Here is a 22,424-nt window from a genome sequence, read left to right as displayed (position 1 = left end):
TTCTTGGTATATTCTTAGTATATTGAGTATATTTAGTATACATTATGACTCAGGAATATTACACATCTCAAGAATTTTCCCTCTGAAACAAGTATATTCATCCATTATTATAAATCAAATGTAATAGTCACCATCTTATTTGAAAATAGCTTTAATTCTTATCCATATAGACATTGTGTCTAAAGATATGTTTGTTTGTTTGTTTTGGATTAGTTTTGTTTTTCATGATACAGAAATCACCAAATTTCATTGTCAGTAGCATCATTCTTGTTATGAATCCTGATCAATAATTATCAGTCATTTTAAGTCTCTGGCATCTACAGATAGTCTTAGTATTACATAGAAGCTTCTGTGAAGGCTCTGCAATCAGCTGCCAGCCAGAGTTCACATCTTCAACAAAGAAGCATGGTCTCAGAGACTGTGGAAAAGGACTGTACCAGGTACTTCAAACTATTGACACTTCAAAGAATAGATCTTAGGTACAGGCTTCTGATATCACTTAAACAGCTTTCAGTGGATACAGTCAGGATTTCCAGAACTCTTTCGAGTCAAGAAGCCAATGGATTCATGATACCACTAACCCAAGATCAAGCAAAACAAGAACTGATTGCATAGGACTGAATAAACTCATGAAAGATGATTGTACTTATTTGTTTGGAATATTGTTAATGTTGTTTTAATGTTCTACTTCCTGGATATAGAAGAAAGCCCTTTCTCTTTCTTATTAAGTTATCCATAACCCATAACAATTTAGTAGGTCCTGATGTTGTACACTGAAATGAAAAATTCTTAAATGATATCTATTCTCCCTGCCTAACCCACCCTCTCCGATTCAGAACCTCTTATTAAATATCTTACTTTTAAATGGTAAGACAGTTATTTGTATAGGTTCAATAAGACTTTACTCACCTTTTTACCAGATATAATTGGGAAAATTGTTTATGCAACCAAGGCCTTGTCTGGAATGTCATATTTGAGAATAACGCTTATTTAATTGGGTATAACCAGCCACTGTTTTTTTTACCCCAGAACTGTTTTAAAATGATATTGCATTCAACTGTTCATCCCAAATTATGGAGTATGAACTAGCCATTTACACTTTTTCCTTTGTAAAATGGCTCTCCCTACAAATTACTTTTTAAAATAATATTGTCAATAGATTATTCATTTCCTTTATTTCAAATACAAATTTCAAAATCAGCTGTTTTTCCTCTCTTGACATTTTTGGATTTCTCTGACTTTACTCCTTGCTGCTTACATAGGAAACAAATCCCCATTATAAAAATACTTTTGTACATTTCAATTTGTTTATTTATTACAAAGATTAGCTGTTCAAAGTGGTACTGTGATTCTCAACTCCTTCCTGAATATCCTTCATCACAGACACAAAGACCTGAGTCCATTTACTGCTGCTCCTCTGCCTCTGAGTGGCTGCCATTCGGCTGAACAGGTCTTCTGGAGTGACAGCCTCTGCCAACTCAGTTAGAAGCTGTGCTGTATGAATAAAGTCTATCTGTAGGAAGATGTGTTCGTATACTTGGAGGATTTCCTAGCCCACTTCTAAACAAAAATGTCTCCCATCTCTGCAAAGTACATCCCAGACTGCACAGGCTGGGTCAAGTAGAGTACTGATCTGTGACACTGTGTGAAGATCCGTTTGTCAACTATATGTCTGATGCAAGACCCTAAGACTTGATGTGAAGAAACAGTTTAAAGAGATTGTCCTCAAAGAATACTTCAAATGTTCTAAAATAGTTCAACATCTTGCTGTGATCCACACAAAAAGGCCAACGGGTATGACTTATTCATGAGCTTTCCAAATGCAATGAAGGCATCTGCCCCTTCCAGAATGAAAATACGCACTGCCCCAATGAAGGACATCCTTGGACATAACCAATATCAGGTATGTAACATGAATATGCTCCCCAGATGCTGTGTAAAACGTCATGGCATGGGTCATCCTTGTGAAAGATGTAGAGATGGAAATGCATAGGTCACATCCAGCTTTCTTCCAGACTAGCATCTGGACCATCAACAGATACACCTCCTACATACAGAGAATGATATGTCTGGAGAGAATGTGTTTCACTGAAGCTTTTCCTTTCCTTTGTGGAGGAATATACAAAGTTCAGAAATGGTATTAGTTCACGTCCCACAGCAAGACTCCAAACTTTACCATGAACACTAGAGGGCAATCACTGCACCTCAATTCTCCAAACGTCTTCCTACATACTATGTATTACTTCCAATTGGGAAATATTTCAATGGTACAAATTACCATTGCATTTGCAATATTTTCTTCTTGCTTAATTTTTTTTTAAATGTACTGCTTTGATTTCTCAAGTTTGAGACTCAACTCAAAGATTAATGTTCTTGTTGATGAGGTAAAGCTTCTTCCACAAATGTGGCAGGAAGATTTCCTTGGAGTGGGCAAAGAAATCTTAAACAGGACACAAAAGCAACTGTGAATCATATGATTGCCCATACTCAAGAACCATACTAGTGAATGAAAGTGGCTCAAATTCAAAATTCTTATATCTTGACGACTGAAACAGTGGTTCACAAGTCCTCCCTGTTCGTGCTTCGTATTTCTGCTAAATGATTTTTGGAAGCTTTCTGAAGATTCTGTCTAGAAGGGACTTTACCAAATAATTTCCAATCAGGGCACTATGGACAACTGATCTGTGCTCCTTTCGTCCTTTTTGGAAAAGGTTTCAGATAAGCAGGGACAAGTGGAGGGGCACTCTGGAAGTTGGGAGAGGGGATCATACGTCTGAGCCCCTGCTGCTCCAAGTCTAAGGTCTTTGGTGTCTGCCACCATCAGGAAGCCACTTTGAGAACAGGCTGCCCATGTCAGCAGCTACCTTGTTGCCAGGCCCCACCAGGTGGATATGACCACAAGGGCGAGGGAGGAACCTCCCTGGTAACATGGAAAAGCTGTTTCCGGTGCCTGACCAGTTAGTCACTTTTAGGGAATTAAGATTGACTTAATGGAGACAGTGCTGAGAAAACCCTACTGGTACCTGGCTTTCAGGGTCCAGCCTTAGAGCTGGACTCTATTTGCACATTCATTTCAATAGCCCTGACCTGTACCTGTGTCTGTTCTGAGGAGTCTCCTTTGATCTGGTTGTAACACTTCACTAGTTTCATCATGAATGAGTTAAATAAAATCTTCAACAAGTTTATTATATCTGTATGAGAGTCATGATTTTCCCTGCTTTTGAAAATTATCTTTTAATGTCTACATGGAACTAAACCACCATTTAATGGCTGATCACATGTGCCTTGAGTTTTTGCATCAGCCACAGAGGGCCTAGAGACTTTCAGACAAAAACGTTATCAGAGACTTTTGAGGGAGCCCAGTTTGGTGACTTTTCAAGCAACCTAGTGGAGGAACTTTCTAGAAGCTTTATGGTGGCAGCCCCATTTAGAAGCCACTTGGTGTGTTGTTTTTTCTGTTCTACGTTTTGAGGTGGCCTGGAACTTCTTGACAAGCATTGTCTTGGTCATTCGGCTCCTCTTAAAAGGCTGTGTACACCCCAAAAGTATACGTCAGGGGAGAAATACAAATTTAAGACCCTTATTTCTAACTCTCACAGACAAGAGAGAAATAGTGCTGAAGTACTGTGACATGGGGTTTTATAAGCTTGCTTAAATTAATACTATATAAACCTTCATGCAGGTAGAAGGGGGTCATATTTTCCTCAAGGAGGACCTCAGATGGTCAAGCAAGTTATAAAGATCCAAGACGGCACATACTATGGTAAAACTGGTACATGAAGATGTAGGTGGTCTGAGCAGCACAGGTATCCTTTGCATGCTTCCAGAGAGCCATGACCACTTCATCATCCATGAATTGACACAGGATTTATTAGCCATCTCTAAAGTTGGAGGCACACATCTCAGGGGTGACTCAGGGCAGCCTTTCTTCCTTTCTATTTTTGTGTATGTGTTTAATATATTAGTACAGTATAGGACATGCATATAATTTGTAAATATATATATATATACATATATATATATATACATATATATATATATATACACACAGACATGCATGTGTAATTTTTTTCTTATAGCATTTGCAATCAAGATAAGAAAATAGTAGCATATATCAAGAAAATATCTTGCTATTGGGTTTCCCAGATATCCTCACCAAAATGATATTGGGAAGGGCTGACCATTGTGAGCACTTATCCCACAATTCATTCAGAAGAAGCCTGCCAACCTGCCTCTGATTATACTCCTGAAAATTTGTTCTCTGAAAAGTAAGGACTTTATTCTCCTCATTACTCTATTTCTAATACGTAGAAAAGTGTTTGGCCTATAGTAAGTATTCAATACATTTTTTTTACAGTGAAAAATTTTCATATTTAGAATTAGCCAGCTGGACTCAGTTTAGATGATCCCAATTTTGCTGGCAACATCCAAAGCATCATAGTCAGGAGCAAGTTGAACATATGCCCTCTTCTCTCCATTGGACCTGATCGGGGTATTGACCTTGGCCACGTCAATGTCATAGAGCCTCTTCTCAGCCTGTTTGATCTGGTGCTTGTTGGGCCTTGGCATCCACAATAAGCACAAATGGATTGTTATCTTCTATCTTCTTCATGGCTGACTCGGTAGTTGGGGAGAACTTCAAGATGGCATAGAGATCAAGCTTATTTCTCTTGGAGGCACTCTTCCTAGGATATTTGGGCTGCCTCAGAGCTGAAGTGCCTTGGGCTATTGGAAGGTGGGTGACATGCAGATATTTTTTATTTTTGTGGCTGTGGGTGCCTTTCAGCACTGCTTTCTTTGCCTTCAAAGCCTTTGCTTTGACTTTGGCTTTGTTTTGACTTTGGGAGGAGCAGGGGATTCCTTCTTTGCTTTCAGCTCCATCTTCATGAAAAGGAGTAAATACTCAATATTTATTGAATGAATCTCATAGTCATTTAACTCAAAATCTTATTTTTATAATCCTTCCTCACTATATAGCACTTCATGGTTTAGAAATTGGAGACCTCATTTTTATAGCACAGGTTGCAGATGAACATATTCACCAAAGTTATGTGAAAGTTTCTCTAAAATACTAGACTTCATCTATCTTGCTAGTCCCATATACTTTGACCAGAGCCATATTCAGTTCTATGTAAGGTGACCAACCATCCCTGATTTGCCTGAGACTAAAGGGTTTCTTGGAACACGAGATTTTTGGTGTGAAAATAGGGACAGTCCTGGCCAGACCAGGATGAGTTGGTCACTCCATTTCCACTGGATCCCAAACCCCTGCTAAGGACTGTTCCATTTTCCGTACAGTGACTGGGCAATACACAAGCAGAGGCACGTGAACATCAGCTTTTTCTGCACCCTAGAAAACAGGACAAGACAGAACAGCCCCAGGGTGGGGCTACACTTATACGTTCCTCAGTCCAAAATAGTATTGCTTAAAATCACCAACTCTGTCAATCGATTTTCAATATCCACCACAGTAGCTCTTGGTCTTGTTCACAAGAGGACACAGACTAGTGAAGACATGATGGTAGTGTTTCCTCTTCCCAGAGTGTGAAACAAGGTGTAGGTTAAGCACATGTTTATGACCACCCTCCAACAAAAGAGCATCCCAGAAGTTCCAGAGGCAATAAGTAAATGATACACCTAAAAAAGACCTAAAGCAGGAGCTGTCCCTTCTTGGGTTTTCTGTTTGCTCACTTGCTTATTTGTTGGTTTGTTTTATAACAGTGTGGCTCAAAGGAACATTATACTGGAAACCTGAGGCATCTACATGATGAGAACAAACCCAAGTTCCATTGTAATGTTGCCCAAAGGTGATTTGTTTCACAGGGTGGTGGTCTCTTACAGCCATGGGGGGTGAGTGTGGGGGGAGAACAACCACTGAACTCAAAGACAACCTAGTTCCTCTGATCAGGGCAAAGCTATCCAGGAAGTAATACCTGACAAGACCCTTCCTTCGTTGGGGGGCATCGCATGTTAGATAGCCCCTAATTGTGGGCCAAATAGCACAATCTTTGGATGGAGGAGGTACAGCAAGGAAGAGGTGTGACATAGGCAGCTGGGTTTTTTTTTGTTTTGTTTTATTTTTGGCTAAAATGCTTATATAGAGCCATAAGCGGCATAACTCTGAAAGGGGTCAGTGACTTTTGTTAATTCTCCTCATTTGCTCAGAACCATCTTGTTGACAGCTGCATACATAGTACTGACAAACCATGTTAAAAGATGTGAGCAGTACCCCCTTATTTATCAGAAACGCCTTGGCTTCTGGCAGCTTCAGGGAAAATTGAAGGGCCTGTAAAGTGGCTGTTTAAAGTTTTGTCTTATATGCTGAACATTTTCCCACCCTAGGTCACATGTTAGCCACACCTCACCGCCCACTCTGGACACAGGAGATGTTTGATGTTCATTACTTGACCAGAAAAATGTTTTGTTTATCCTCTGTTTACCACTATTCTTCCTAACAGTCCCTGCCAAGTTTAAGAACACATTTGCAGTAAGCTTTGAGTTACTCTAATATGTTTGAAATGTGAGCTGGATGAGTTCCGACATCCAGCTAAACTGCCATTCCCCTCACGAGAACTGTGATTTGTTTGACTCTCTCCAACCTGTCTGAGCTGAATGTAATATTCAGGACTCATTTACCTCTGGAATAACTAAAACTTAAAACTCCCTGTTCTCACCTTTTCATTGCATGCCAGGAGAATATTTTTCACTCAATTCTTAACCATAGATAAGTTAGGAACAGTCTGGGTAAGACTCACACCAGGGATCCATCAACTGGGAGGTTTAGCAACCTCAGCACTGTCGACATGTTGGACAGGCTAATTCTTTGTTGTGGGGCTGTCCTGTGCTTTGTAAGATGTTTAGCAGCATCCCTGAGCTCCCCCTAGTAGATGCCAGTCATGACCCTCAAAAATGTCCCCAGACATTACCGAATGTCTCCTAGGGACAAAAATCACCTCCAGCTGAGGACCACTAGTCTAGAGAAAGGACTATGATTGACCTATCTTGGATGGAATGTTTAGTTCTGGGCCAGTCAGCTGTGACCAGGGGACAGGGATCAGTAAATTAGAACATAACTCTAGCTGGATCTATGTGGCTGCTCCTTTAAGGGGTGCTGGAAAATTCACTAAGCATTCACCACATTGCAGAAAGTCCCTATAGGGTTTGACTTTGGTAGACTTGCTCCTTGTTGATGGTATTAAACTCTTTATTATTATATTTATTTTTATTTACATTTATTTTTTTATTTTTGTCTGTAGGTATCGCGATTTCTTGCCTTGTCTGGGAAGCTTTTTTCTGTTTTCAGGTATTTCTACTATCCCTACAGTTTTAGTGTTCTGCCATCTTCAAATCAGTCTTGAGTTGATTTTTGTTTAGAGCAGAGCTCCATTTTTCCTATTCAATTGCATCTCATTAGTATAACCTGAAAAACAGTAGGCAAACATGTGGGTCTTATTGTGTCTGTCTACCAGGAAGAACAAACGGGGGGCAGAATCATCATAACCAAATATTCTATGCTCACTTGCGTATATACTCTGGAAGTCTAGAGCCATATTAGTGGCTAATAACAAAGGCTTATCAGAACAAAACCCTCACTATCGTAAGGTTTAGTATATTTAACAATCTGGCTAGGTAACATGCTTGAAAGTCAAAGAACTACGAATCTGTTTGAAGCATTCTCTTGAGTCTCCCAGCCCACGGACCTGGAGAAAAGATCAAGATCCCAGCCCTTCCCTTGAGAGAAAGGTTGCAGTGAGTTTCTGGTAAGACAGAAGCGAAATCCTATTACACAGGACCTTCCTTCTGAAATAAGGATATTTGAAAAAGCTGGGCTTCCAGGGGTCAAAAAGGAAATCTTACTCCCAACCACAGCTGGAGCAAGGGCGGAGAGGGAGGTGTTCAACTCTACAGCAGAATATTGAAGCACTGGCAATGGAGCAGTAGAAGAGTTTGAGGAACTGAGATTCCTAGTGGCAGAGCAAAGAACCTCCAGAAAAGAAAGCAGAGCATCATGTGTAATGGTGACCGTATAACTGGAGTCACCCCATAATTATCTGCAGGGAAGAACTTGTGTCTATCAAAGTGCAGGAGCTGCATCTACTTGTGCCTCATAGAAAACACTTTGTGGGGCCCTGGTGCAATTCTGTCCTGCGTGACTATGCAGCTGAGCAGTAGTCATTTATCTCTGTCCATCTTCTCTCCCACCTAAGTGCATGTCTCCACCCCATGGAAGATTCGATGGATATGGTCATGAGTCCCCTGAGGCCCCAGAACTATCTTTTCGGTTGTGAACTAAAGGCCAATGAAGATTATCATTTTAAAGTGGATAATGATGAAAATGAGTTCCAATTATTTTTTAGAAAGGTCGGTGTAGGGGCTGGTGCAAAGGATGAATTGCACATTGTAGAAGCAGAGGCAATGCCTTATGAAGGCAGTCCAATTAAAGTAACACTGGTAACTTTGAAAATGTCTGTATGGCCTACGGTTACCCTTGAGGGCTTTGAAATAACACCACCTGTGGTCTTACGGTTGAAGTGTGGTTCAGGGCCTGCGTATATTAATGGACAACACTTAGTAGCTACGGAGGAAGAGGCAGAGTCAGAAGATGACGAGGAGGAGGATGTGAAACTCCTAAGTATAACTGGAAAGCGCTCTGCCCCTGGAAGTGGCACTTTTTTTTCCTCCTCAGCACAATCTGAAAGTACCTTATTTGGATGCTGGAAAAATAAATTCACATCTCAGGACACCATTTTCTATAAATCAAATGAGGCACTTTTACTAAATTGAGTCTCTTCAGTTTTACACATCAGCATAGAATTGCCTCAATCTTCTTCCCTCAACTTTACTCTCATAAATTCCATTTTCATTTCTGACAGCTTTTATTTACATTTATTTATTTGGATTTATATTTACTGTTGTTTAACATTTTTTATACGTTTTCCTATTTACAAAAGTAATATGCACTCATTGCAAAAATAATTTGATTTGGAAACAGAAAGAAAGTATAAAGAAGAAAATATATGACCTGTTCTCTCATCACTGTTAACATTTTGGGCTATTCTTTTTCCTTTTATGCACATATTAATTTTAAAACATAGCCAGGATCACACTGTGTAAATGATTCAGTTTTCTGATATTTTAAACCATTATATTTTGAAAATTTTCTCATATAATTAAAATCATTTTGTCATCATTTTTAAAAGCTGCTTGAAATTTCATTATTGTGGATGTTCTGTATTTCTTTGTGGTATTATCTCATATGGTGATTGCTTAACTCCTTATAATGAAAATTTCCAGAGCTATGCATATTCCTATAGTCACAAGAAAAAAAAGGAAAAAAATAAAAGCCAAAATTTATATAAAGAAAAAAATACAGAATTTTTATTCAAGATTTCTGCTTATATTTCTGCGTAGAGAGGTATCTCGTTTAGTTAAGAAATATACAATTTTGTTTTGATAACGATTATGGGAAGTATTCATATATATTTAAAAGAAATAAATAGAGAGTTAGGTAGAGTTTTCCCAATTTTATAAACAAAATTTATACATATTTATAAGTGCAAATAACTGAAATATAGAAAATAAAATATGTAAGTGTATTTTCCCATGCCACTACTGAAAAGTAAATAGTTTTCTATGGCATATATATTACACACTTTATATACTTGTATGTTTTTTAAGGGAATTATACAATTCATATTGTTCTACATTTGTTCTCTAAGTTAACAACATTAATGACATCGTGTCACATATTTACATATTCACTAGTTCACATATTTTTATTATTTTTTTTCTTGTCTTGTTACGCTGGGTAGAACTTCCAAATCATACTGAATGATAACAATCATAGTGGACATCCTTGTCTAGACACATAGAGGTCCCTTCCATTAGTATGCACTATATATATATATGTCACCTGTTCACTGAACTGACAGGAGGCTGCTTTGGTGATGGGGGCAGTTTTTCGCTTCTCTGCATATGTATCTCATGTTTGCCACAGTTTTCACTATGGCTTCCATTGATTCTATATAATCATCTAGGGATCATCAAGCTCCCAGGACCAAAATTTGTCCTTCCATGAGATTGCCAGGTAGTGACGTGATCTCTTAAGGACTTCCCCTAATGGATACTATTTGGGTCTTTTTCCTTTTGCTAATGTCTTCATCCTCTGATCCCTTTGTGGATCCCTCGAGCACATCAGCTACCTAAGATCCACATAATGTTCTGCAAATTTTAACAGCAAATTCTAGCAAATCAAAGAAATAATACTCGCTACATTAGGTAAAATGTCTCTCCCTGTGTCAACTTTAAAATAGAGAGGATCTGAAATAATGAAGAATCTTAACTTAGCAAAGGATATTGGATAGAAGTCAAAGTTTTACTTGTGAGAGGGAATAACAGTGGATATATGTATGTATATTCTCCAAACTCACTGATCCTCTCTAAAGGAATGGCAAAGACAGGAAACAAGCTAAAACATTGAAAAATTAAGTACTTGTGTCTGTGCTGATTGTAAATTAATGCTTTTAACTCTGAATTATTATGCTTGAAATGTGTATGTTTAATCTTTCTGTGCATGAAAGAAAGGAATGTCTTACAGGAGTGGGGGGCAGGAGAGAGTATTCTGACCTTGAAATTATGTGACATTTTCAAAATACATTTCCTTCTAAGTAAGTGTTTAAAAATAGTTCATTGGGAACATGAAATTTCCATTCATAAATGTGAGAAACTCCTTTTCAAAACTTATTTTTTGAGAGTGAATTGTGACAGGAATTAATGTGTGATTTATATGTGTGAGATGTTGAGAAATTGTAAATCTTTTCAGTTCTAGTTAAATGTGTGATTTGTCTGTGAAAACATTTTTTTAAATTACCAGGTTTGCGAATGCCAGAATAATTTATGGTTCTCAAGTATACTGAAGTAAGATGGACTCCAACAGAGGAAAGTAAAATGCCATCAAGAGTTAAATCATGTCTAAAGTCATAAATTTATTTCAGAATGGTTTTTCCATGATTTGTTTCTTTCAAGGGTAAGTATAACCTTGATGAGCTGAATCAAGCAACCTATCAGGGAAAAAACTAAAGATACTTAAAATGAAATATACCCAGACAATTTCTCCCATATGTAAATTCTAGAAGGAGAAGCAAGCGTGAAGGGAGTCTTTTGAGCCAGTTAAAAATTCTACTTTGAGACAGCTGCTTCAGAATCAAGAATGGGAGGGAATCAATTACAATTCCTATTTTAGTAAAATTCCTGTGTGAGGTTTCTTAAATTAATTTGTACAACTTCAACTTTGGTAACTTTTATTCTAAATGTTTTGCTTTAAACCCAAAAATATAGTGGTAAAACTAAATAACATAACAGAACTAAAAGATGTAATATCTCTCAATTTCAGCATTTCCTTATTTGATATTACTAATTAAAATAGAAAAATGTTCATTGATGAAATAAGTCATTTATGAACTTAATACTGAAAAATGGTTTTTATCTGTCATAATCAAAAATTATTACAGAAAACGCATTTGGGGGATATGGAAAGGGCATATTTTAATCCATTCAAAGAGTCAGTTATTATTTATACCAAAGCTAAAATTTCTTATGACTAAAGTTTTCTAAGTGTTCTCTATTTACTTTATAAAAAAAATTATAACAACTAGCTTGATATTTGGGAGAATTAAATGTAAATGATAGCAAGATAAAAGCTGAAATATCTTTTGTAAACTGATTTTGTGGAAATTAGCTGGACTTATAAATATTGTTCTACACAAACTTGCTCATTTAAGTTTTCAAAAATGTATCTTTATTTGTCTAATAATTTTTAGTATTGACTGTGTTTTAATGTTACATTAACTTAGTTGTAACTTAACTTTTTGTTTTGAAATATAGTGCTGAGGTAGAAAACATATGTACGTGTTTGTGTATGTATATATGTAAGTGTCTATATATGTGGGTGTGTATTCATACATATGAATATGGGTATATAAAAGTATGTATGTATAGAACTAGATGGAAAGGTCTCCAAAGGTCTTCTGAGAAACTGGAATTCAACTAAGGTAAATACTGAAATGTTTTAAAATCTGTATGTGTGCGTGTATGAAAAAGCAAGCAGGTTTAAGTTATGACTGTAAGGAAAAGTTAAGTCTACACTTTAATCCCCCAAAATTGTAAGGGCTAGAGAATTTTAAATAAAACTCCATTGATAAGTGTTTGTATTATCTATTAATTACTATCCTCTATTATTTGTATGGGAATGCTGTATAAGACAATAGATGCTCTGTCTTCATGTTCCCCTGTGTTCCCTTGGGTGACATTATATTTTTCTTTAATTTTCAGAGATATTTGTTTTATGTTTAAATGATTCTAACACCTGTTTGGATATATATTCTATAAAATCAATTTTAAGTTTTTTAAACTGCAGGGAGAAGGGAAATTGTACGCATTTATTACACTATGCCCCATATTTGCTATACCAGTGCATCTTTCTTATCATCTTGGAAAAAATCTTATAGTAGGAAAGAGGACCATAAATGCAAATTCTGCCTATCTCTGATGAACCTAGAAAACATCTGAAAGCCCAAACCACAAACAGGAAGTGCTGCTGAGGCAGTGAAGATCAAAGCGAGGATGATCACAGCCACAAATCACAGAGACGCACATGTAAAGAGCCACGAGAACACACCTCTCCAAGGTGAACAGGTACATCCTGAAGTGAAGAAGCAACGAAATTTAGTTTGTAGCAATGAGAATGAGTCCATGGGCAGCTGGCAGAAGCTTCCTTAAAAGTAGTTTGATTCATATAATAGCAGAGCCCCCAGAGCTGAACAAGGAATCAAACAGTCAAACAGCCAACCATCTTGCCGCAAGTAATTTCAGGGAAGAGAAGAGAAACTCTGCACTGTGAATTGTCAAAGGAAACGTGAAAACTCTGTGTCATAAGGAGAATTCCTGCTAACTTGGACAATTGCCCTGGCTCATTCTCCATAGTGAACCTCCTTCAAATATATAATCACTTAAAAATTGTAAAGAACTTAATATTAACTTAAAGGGGGGGGGAGGAGGAAAGGAAATAGAAAAATAAATGGCATCTGAAAAACATTCATCAAAGAAACAAGGGAGAGATCCAAGATGGCAGAGTAGATAAACACTGTGCCTGCATCCTTCCATGAACACATTAAAATTACAACTAAATTATAGAAAAATCAACCTGGAGAACCAGCTGAAGTCTAGCCGAACAGGAGTCCTATAACTGAAAATATAAAGAAGAAGCCATGTTGAGACTGGTAGGAGGGACAGAGACGCGGAACAGGCCCAAAACTTCCCTGTGGCATTTGAGAATAAGGAGGAGTATCTCAGCCACAGAGGTTCCTGCGGAAGGAGCAAGGGACCCCAGCGCTCCACACCAAGCTCCCAAGCCCAGAGTACTGGTGCCAGGAAGAAGAGCCCCCTCATCTGGCTGTGAGAAACAGTGGGGTGGGATGGAAGCTTTCAGGAAACCCAGACGTCCTCTTAAACAGTCTGTTAACAGACTCACTCACTCAAAGGCACTCACCTTGAGCTCCAATGGAGGGACGGTGATGCAGGGGTCTCAGAGACATATGGGGGGTGCAGACTGAGTTGTGTGGCTGCAGTGGGAGGACTGGAGAACAGCCGGCATTTTCCCGGTGAGGAAGTCCTCTTACTGTGCAGCCAGCAGGCAGGCGCCATCTTTCCTATGTTGAGCCCATCCCCACAGGCCAAATCTTAATCTGATTGGCCTGGTTAGCTCCTCTGCTCCGCCCTGCTGACTCAGCTGGGACCCAGCCCCATCCAACTCGCACACAGCCAGAGGCACTTTCTCCATGAGCAGCCAGCCCCTCCCACCTTGCACTCTTTCTTGGAAAACTATCCAAGTCCACAGGCCCCAGGTGAGTGGCAACTGGCCTCTCAGTGTGCTCTGAGACTCTTATTGAGTCTCTCCAGTCTCAGCACTGGCACCAAACCATAGTCTACATTAACCTGTTCACAATACTGTTTCCACTCTAGTGACTCCCTGAGGCCCTGCCTCACCCAACTCATATATCACATAAGGCTTTAATAGTGGCTGAACCTTACGGGAGCTGGCAGGTGGCAGCAGGCCTCGAGGTGTCCTACATTTTTTGTAGGGTTAACCTAGGCTTGATACTGATGGCACCCATCCTTGGTTCACAGAGTGGCCTTTCCCACATGCCTCCAGGTTTAGCACAGGCAACGAACAACCATAGATCACTTTGTAGCTCCTACCAGGTAGCCCCTGGCCAGTCACAGGCAGTGGCTGACCTAGGCCTGCACCAGAGCCCCCCTCCAAGAGGCCCCAGAACAAACATACTTGGAGGTTGGTTTCAGACCATAGTAGAGCACTGCCCAATTAGCCCCACAAGTGGCACACACCAAAGGTGGCCTCAACAGGCACCAGAGCCTGCTGGAGCAAGTCTCACACAGTAGGGTAAGCCTCCCACACAGCAGCTCATAAACTGTGGATGAGTCCAAACCTCACAGCCAGTCAGGCTGAGGGTCAATCCCACCCACTGACATGCCAATAGCAATCAAGGCTCAACTATAACAGGAGGGAACACACAACTTGCAAAAGGGACACTCCTGGAGCACCTGGCTCAGGTGACCAGGGAGACTGTCACTGCACCCCGCAGGACACCTATGACGTAAGGCCAACCAGCTAAGACTAGGAGATATAACAGATCTACCTAATACTTAGAAACAAGCTGGCTACAGTTTCTGAAGAAAATATTAATTGATAGGCAATATGGAACCACTTCATCTGGAAACCATTCCCTTGGGCAGCTCCTTGGTTGGACCTGAATGCTAGAGCAGCTGCAGGCTGCTCCTACAGTGGCTGGTGCAATGGAGCTCAAGCCAAAGCCTGGCACTTGCTGTCAGATGGTCAGCACAACAGGCAGTGTTAGATAAGACAAATGTGGCAACTCTCAGGTCTTTGCCTCCTGAACCAGGAAGCAGGGCTAGTAGCCAAGGACCTGAGGGCAGGGTAGGTAGGGCTAGGTGGATGGGGAAAGGATATAAAGTAGGCCCAGTGCATTTTTAATAAAATGTATTTGAGATTAATTCTAAATAATAACCAAAGAACATAGAAATAATTTGTCAGACCAAAAGGAAATTAGCATCACATGAAGGATCAAATGTGTGAGGATGAATGTGAGAGGGAAAACGAAAACCATGAAAACTCCACGGAGGAAGAAGACAAAGGAGAGACTGAAGAAGCAGAGCTGCATTATGACTTCTGTGGGCCCTAGGCACTTTTGCCCTCAAGGGCTCCTTCTTCCATATAAAATGAAAAATAAAAAATAATTAATTGTATTTTATAATTGTATTGGTGTAAAGAAGATTATATTAATATTTTATTTTAAAACATTTATTTTACCTAATTTTTTTTTTCTTCTGATTAAAAAAATATTAAAACCTTGTCATGGGCCCAGAAAGGATTGTGGGTCCCAGACATTATCTCTATGACTTTGTCAGCCCTGAGAGGACCAACAGAGCCCCAAAGAAGAACTACAGAAAGGTCTCAACTGTGAGCCAGCTCCTTAGGGCAGGTATTTGTTCATCCTTGTGTCCCTAGTACCTCACTGGAATAAATTCATTTATTCTCTAAATATTCATTGAACACCTACTCTGTGCCAGGTCCTACGCTAGGAAGATGCTGCCCTTGTCTTCCATGTGGATTCCAGTGCCAATGGGCCCATGCCTATTACAATCGCTCAGCTACAAGGGAAAAATCACATCATTAAAAAATGAAAACTAGAGTTAAGCAAAAAAGCATACTTATTAGCTCAGATAAATGAAGTTATCTCTGGTAAGAGCTGGTTTCCTGCCTGACTGAATGTAGGGGTCAAGTGATCACAACAACGCAACAATGAACATTAAGCTCTCACGTGCCTGGAACAATTCTGAGCATTTTATACGTTTCCACTCATTTAAGTAATAACAAACCTACAAGGTTGGTAATATGACTAGTTCCATTTTGCCCAAAAGAAAAGTGCAAACTCAACTTCTATCTGTTTCTCAGCTCTGCCTTCCAGTGTGTGGGGTTTTTTTCTCAAGTCCTCAAAGTGGTACCAAATTCATTAGAGTTGTTTATGAGAGAAAAATTCACAAGAGTTATTAAAACACAATCTGTAGGATTTGGTGACTCATTGGATGTAGGGATGGGGATGGAGTAGGGGTGAAGAGTCAGGTTTTTGTTTGTAATACTTTCTAAGGTAAACACAGAGGGGAAACTTGGCTTTTGAGAAAAGATTAATGCAGTTTGGGATATATTGGATTTAGTGTGTCAACTGGATCCTCAGATGACTGTCTTTTTTAATAATATCAAGTCATTCTAAAAAGTTACTTGAGAAACTTAAAGACATAATACAACAAGATAAAAAAAAAAACCAGAAGAGGAAATCAGGGTTGGAGGGAAGATCATTTTTCCTTGGGAGAGCTCCTCCGTAATTACTACCACTTCTGCAGGTTAGAGGTCCCTGTTGTGTCCTCCTATAGCATCTTATATTTCTGTCATCATAGCACTTATTTTAAAATTTATTACAATTGCCAGTTTAATGTAAGTTCCATGAGGGCGGCATCCCTGTTTGTGTAATGTGCCATCCATCCCCATCACATAGTACAACAAATAGCAAATGAATGAATAAGTAAAAACTCTTATGCAAACCTCAAAACAGACCTAAAAAAGTAGAATTATCATTCACCAGAAATGAAGCTCGCATGTCTTTGACTATAAAGGCCATGCTTTTTCCTTGAACCTTGCCACCTCCATATCTAAAACAGACATGGGTAAATGAGAACAATTCACAAAAGAATGGCCAAGATTTGATCACATATCACAAGGAATGGCTGAATAAACCAGCCATGTTTGGCCTGAGATTGCAAGAGAAATCCTAAATAAGCCAGTCCTGTGTGCCCTGTTGCAGTTAGACTCCAAGGATACACACATCATAGAAATAAAGGAATTTCGTTGTACAGGTGTTGCTGAAGGTAGGTCAATTGCCACATGTTAGAAATCATAGATAGATTTTGATTTCAGTATAAAGTTTCCTATCAGTGAAGGGTGTCCAAAACTATAGTTGCCTGAGAGGCAGTGAGTTCCTTGTCACTGGACTTTTTCAAGTATAGGCCAGCTAAGGATAGGCAGCAGATGGTAGCAGCCATTTAAGTGTTGGAAATGCAGCTAAATTCGATGGCTTTTGGGTTCCTCTCAGTGCTGAGGATATATGATACAGCTCTCAATATAGCAAAGTCAAAAGGTATCCAGCAGTTAACAGGGGAATAAATTTCCTACCAGGAATGTATATGTTCTTACCCATGTAGGAGGAATATCACAGCAGAAAATGGGCATACAGGTTGGAGTCTCCTGCCCATTATCTTCATCCTGTTTCCACTATTCTATAGCTTTACAGTTTAAGGTCTTGCTTTGATTTCCCATGTTGAAGTATGAAAAATGTTCTGACTAACTAACTAGACTATTCTGGTTCACTTAGCAGTTAGACTTCTCAGGGAAATTCATGAATCCAGCACTCAAGTTAATCCGTGTTTTCCGAGTTTGGCTATTGCAGATCAGTCCCTCTCCGCCTAATCATGCTGGAACGCATAATAAATCTGTGCTTCCGGTCTGAGGAACTGAGAACCGATCTCTGTACCCTTGTAATCTACCAGTATGCCTCCCTCCTGATTAAAGCAGCCATCTAAATGCCACATATGCTGAATGACAATTTGGTACTCTGGTTCAGTGTCTCCAATCCCTTTAGTTATATTAATAATAACAACCATAACAGTGACAATGGAGAATGAAATATAAGAAAGAGAACCATTAAGAAATTAAGTTACTTTTGTTTTAAAGTGATTTTTATTATTTGCTACTGTAGATGTATCAGGAAGGAATAAATAGTAGCACCCCCACACACACACCCCCACACACACACCCCGCCATACCACCAAAATTAGCCAAGCCTTTTGATTCTTAGGTCAGGGTCCAGACTCTCTGAGCCTTCATTTGCTTCCCAATGAGCTCTCAGGACATTTTTTGTGAGAAATGTGTATTTGTGCTCTTAATTTTGAATGTTTGTTGAAAGGGAGTAATTGGCTGAATTTCCAAGCATTTGGAAAAAGAACAAGAATGTATTTTTCCCTGGGGATAGAGAACTGAGCCTGCTCAGACCAGCTTTGTGTGACGGCAGAAACTTAATGGAGTGGCTGCAGGGAAGCTGTTACAGTCTGCACCATAATGCTTGAAAGCCTGCAGGAAGAGCCCTGAATTTCACTAGAGGGGATGGAGCTACTGCAGAGCCGCCCTCTGAGGAAGAACCTCTGGTTCCAGGCACAGAGCTGGTCAGGCAGACCCCAGGGTTCTTAGATGAGGCCTCCGCCAGGACACTGGTGCCCCAACAGTGGCATCGTGTGGTCATAAGAAGCAATAGCAGCAGAGACATCCAAAGTGAGAGACATCACAACCTAAGGAAGAGGAGGAGCGCTAAAGTGATTAATAATACACTTCCCACCAATCTTGGCAGGTGGGGAGTTGAATCCATGAAAAACAAAATGTTTAAGTCACTGACCTCTGGCCCCATTTTTAATCCCCAATATTCTCATCTAAAGTCCTCCCCTGCCCAGTCACCTGTACCCTTCCTGCTTTCTTCAGAGCTCGTAACCAGAAGGCCCTTCTAGTTCATGTTTACCTGTTTTTATCTGGCTTATAAGCGTACTTGTTCATTGCCTAGCTCCCCCACAAGACTGTTAACTCCATGAGGGCAGGGATCTTGGCTTTATGTGCCACTGTATCTCCAGCACTTAAAATAGTGCCTGGCAGACACTCAGCTCAGCATGTATTTGTGGAATGAGCGGACGAATGAATTACGTAGCTGAAACAAACTACGTTCCAGGCACTGTGCTAGGCACTTACTTAATCCTCACATCAGCCCAATAGGACTATCATTAGCCCATTTTATAGATGAGGAAACTGAAAACATAAGCTATTAACCACTGAGCTCTGTAGCCCCTCACTATTCCCATATCCCGTCCCACTATTTACCTCTCCCAAGAGCATTTCCTTAAACATCCCCCACTTTTCCTCCTTCAGGTTAGGCTGTGTCCCTTCCTTCTTTCCTCTCAAAATAACCTACATCTATCACTACACTTATATCATTCGTCATAATTATATGTTTTTATTTCCCTAAACTCTGAGGTCCTTGAAGGCTTCAGAAAGGATTGTCATCTTGGTGTTCCCAAGACCTAGCATAGAGCCTGGAACACGGCAGACACTCAAAACTGTTTTCGAATGACAATGAATGAATGGGTGGATGACTGTACTCCCATCCCTAGCATACCCTTCCTGCTTCTCACTTCTGTGGTGCTCTTGCTTCACGGGGCCCTACTGTGTGCCAGGCATAGTATTTGGGGTGGGAAATACAGAAATGAATAAAAAGGGCCCTACTGCAAAGGAGCCAGTCTAGTGGAGTGGGGACAGGGAGTAATCACAATTAGTACAGTTAGCACTGAGGTGTGTAGGTGATATTTAGGGAGCAAGGAAGAGAAGCATCTGGCCCTAAAACAAGGGAACCTTGCTGAGTTTTGCAGGACAATAGAGATGAGAGCGAGAGCATATAAATAACTCAGTGCGAATTAATAGAATGAAGGGAAATGGCAAGAGGTTGAGGCTACAAAAATGGGCAGGGACCAGATCATGAAAGGCATGGAAGGGCATATAAAGAAGTTGAAGGTAACGTGAAAGAGCTTGGCCTTGACTCTAAGATGATGGGGAGCCACTGAAGCGCCTGAATCAGGAACGCTATGGGATCAGATGGGCATCGCAAATAACACAACTGTCAGGTGAACAATAAGGCCTGAAACAGAACAGAGAGAAACGTGGACAGACTGCGGAGGTCAGAGCAACAGGATGACTGTTTCCATGGGGTCTGGGAGTTTGAAAGGGAAGAGTCAACAAGAACTGCCAGGTTTCTGTGTGGATGATGATGCCATTCGCTGGTAAATAAAACACAAGAGGAGGAGGAATTTTGAATGATACATAGTAAGTGTTCAATACATAGCTGTAGAATTGAAATAGAATTTAACAAAAAGGTAGAAAATAGACTGCTTCTTTTGGACACACTGAGTTTGCAGTACTTTTCAACTGCAGCTGAAGACAGTGGTCTGGGGTATCTGTGGCTGGTAGGAGAGGCCTGGGAGTGAATGTTAACAGGAGTATCCAGAATGAGAAGAGGGCTGAGAACAGAATCCTGGAAAACCCAACTTTTTAGAGGTAGAGGAAGACGAGACTAAGAGGAAAACCACTAGTTGACATTTGTTGAGTACATACAGCAAGGGACTGTACTGGACGGAGGCTTCCCCATGAGGAAAGCACTTAAAGAGGAAGCAGCCAGCAGGATATTTCTATGGGCCACTGGAGTGGAGCCCAGGATTCCATGGAAACGAGAAATCATACAATGGTCTGTTTGAAATTGAAGCCACATTCCTGGTTCCAACATTTGTCCTATTCCTTGCACTGCCTTTCCCCCCACCCCACCCACACACCCCTTCACATGGAATCTGGATTAGGTGGCATTACTTTTATTATTGATGGTGAGTGCAAGCACGTGTGAGCGGCTGCTCCTAGGACATAGGGTGCTATGCTGAAGGAACCCAGAAGGGAGGGCCAGAGCTGGGCTGTGGGTGCAGGATTCACTCCTTATTTGGGCGTGAATGTTGAATTCTGGGAGGAAGATTTATTTTGGGACTAGGCATAGGCACAGGGGAGAGAAGCAGCACCAGCCATCAGGCCGCACTCTCTATTTGGAGCACAGCCAAGTCGGAGGCCCCAGGTCTCCCGGGATCTTCCTCGGTGTCTGGAGGGGGTTCTGGCTCCAGGTTGGACTCCAGCGCAGGCCTGGCTTCTTCTGGCTGGCCATCAGCGCTCCGGCCAGCCCCAAGGCGGGGTGGCTTGATAGGTGTGGGCGTTGGTGGGGCAGGGCCTTTGCGGCCTGAAAGGGCCCTTCGCAGGCTCTGGACCTTCTCCAACCCAGTGCGCCGCAGCCGCCGCGCCCTGGACTCCACTGGCTCCTCGTCCGAGCTCTCCCCAACTTCCGCCTCCGGCTGCTCTGGACTGGGCTCGGACTGGTCCACTGGCCCTAAGACCTCCGGCGCCTTCTGGAAGGCTCTGGCTGGGATTTCAGCCTCCTCCTGCATGTGATGGATACAGCACTGACCCTGGCAGCCCCCTACCACGCACCAGCCCCACTCCTCAATTACAGTAGAGGAACCTGCCCCACCCTTAGCCTCTAGGGCCCAAGTGGGAAAGAAAAGGCAGGTATGGGAAAGTAGGGGGCGGAGTGAACTGCACAAGTTGGTGCGAGACCACGATGGTGGCCGCAGGAGCAAGAATTGGAGGAAGCGAAGCACTGTCGTGGGGTCCACTTCCACCACCGTTATTTTCATTGCGGGATGGGCTGGAACTTGGAGAAAATTCTGGGGAAGTAGCCTGAACTAGACCTAGCTGGGCTTTGATTGGCCAGGCTGGGTTGTGGTGTGGGAGGGAAGGATGGGCCGGGTGTGGGGAGCGGTACAGCTCTGCAAGTCTGCTCCACGGGGCAGGGTCAGGAATGTGGGTGTGGTAGGCGGATGGGAGGGGGGAGCCCGCAGATGGTGGCCCAGAGGCGGGAAAAGGCCCCGGATTGGGGGACACCTGAGGTCACTGACCTTGAAGAGCAAGACGTGGAGCTTCCCGCGCGCCACCAGCAGCCCGTGGTTGGCTTCCAGCCGCTGTACCTGGGCGGCGCGGCGCACGGCGCGCTCCTGAGCCGCATCGGCGTGCGAGCCCACGCGCTCCGTCTTGGCCAGCAGCTGCGCCAGCGTGTTGCTCGTGGTGTCGTGGCTGCGGCTCAGCGCGCCCAGGCCGCTCTGGATTCGGCGCACCGAGCCAGCCAGGCCGCCCTGTCTTTGCGCCAGGCCCCCCTGCCGCTCCCGCAGCGCCTCCACCATGGTAGCCAGCTTCTCCAGCAGGGTCACCACCGTCACGGCGTGCACTGGGCCCCCCGCAGGCGCTCCGTGGGCCAGTCCCGGGTCCAGCGCGCTCTCCCCCATGATCCCCGTACACCCCGCTTGTTCTCCCTGCGGCCGCCGGCTGCGCTCTGGGCTGGGGCCGCCTTTCCCGGCTCCTCCCCAGCTCCAGCCGTGACTCAGGCAGGCGGAGTTGGCCTTCACGGCGGCGGGAGGGAGGGCGGGGAGCGGGATGTCGGCGGCGGGGTCCTTCGGAAGCGCTTCCCCCCCCCCTTTTGTTGCCCCGCCCAGGGGACCCACAGGGAAGAAGGTTGCCCCAATATGAGACCCACCCCATCCCTCAAACTAAGATTTTGAGTTCCCCTCCTCGGCCCCAATTCCCTGGTGTGCCTCTT

At 42.0% G+C, this 22,424-nt stretch overlaps 1 protein-coding gene and 1 pseudogene across 1 annotated transcript; both read right to left on the bottom strand.

Moving 5' to 3' along the window:
- Positions 1-1,324: 1,324 nt before the first annotated feature.
- On the bottom strand, positions 1,325-1,991 carry LOC117029692 (TBC1 domain family member 12-like; annotated as a pseudogene).
- Positions 1,992-20,040: 18,049 nt separating this feature from the next.
- On the bottom strand, positions 20,041-22,175 carry CAVIN3 (caveolae associated protein 3). Its single transcript, XM_033120734.1, has 2 exons — positions 21,730-22,175; positions 20,041-21,213 (listed from the first exon to the last, which is right to left on the bottom strand). The coding sequence occupies exons 1-2, from the start codon at positions 22,111-22,113 to the stop codon at positions 20,809-20,811; spliced, it is 789 nt and encodes a 262-aa protein (XP_032976625.1). The 5' UTR covers positions 22,114-22,175; the 3' UTR covers positions 20,041-20,808.
- Positions 22,176-22,424: the final 249 nt, after the last annotated feature.

This window comes from Rhinolophus ferrumequinum, chromosome 11, assembly GCF_004115265.2.
Source record: "Rhinolophus ferrumequinum isolate MPI-CBG mRhiFer1 chromosome 11, mRhiFer1_v1.p, whole genome shotgun sequence".
Lineage (NCBI taxonomy): Eukaryota > Metazoa > Chordata > Mammalia > Chiroptera > Rhinolophidae > Rhinolophus > Rhinolophus ferrumequinum.
Note: the sequence above shows the minus strand (reverse complement) of the source record. Positions and strands in the feature narration are given on the sequence as shown.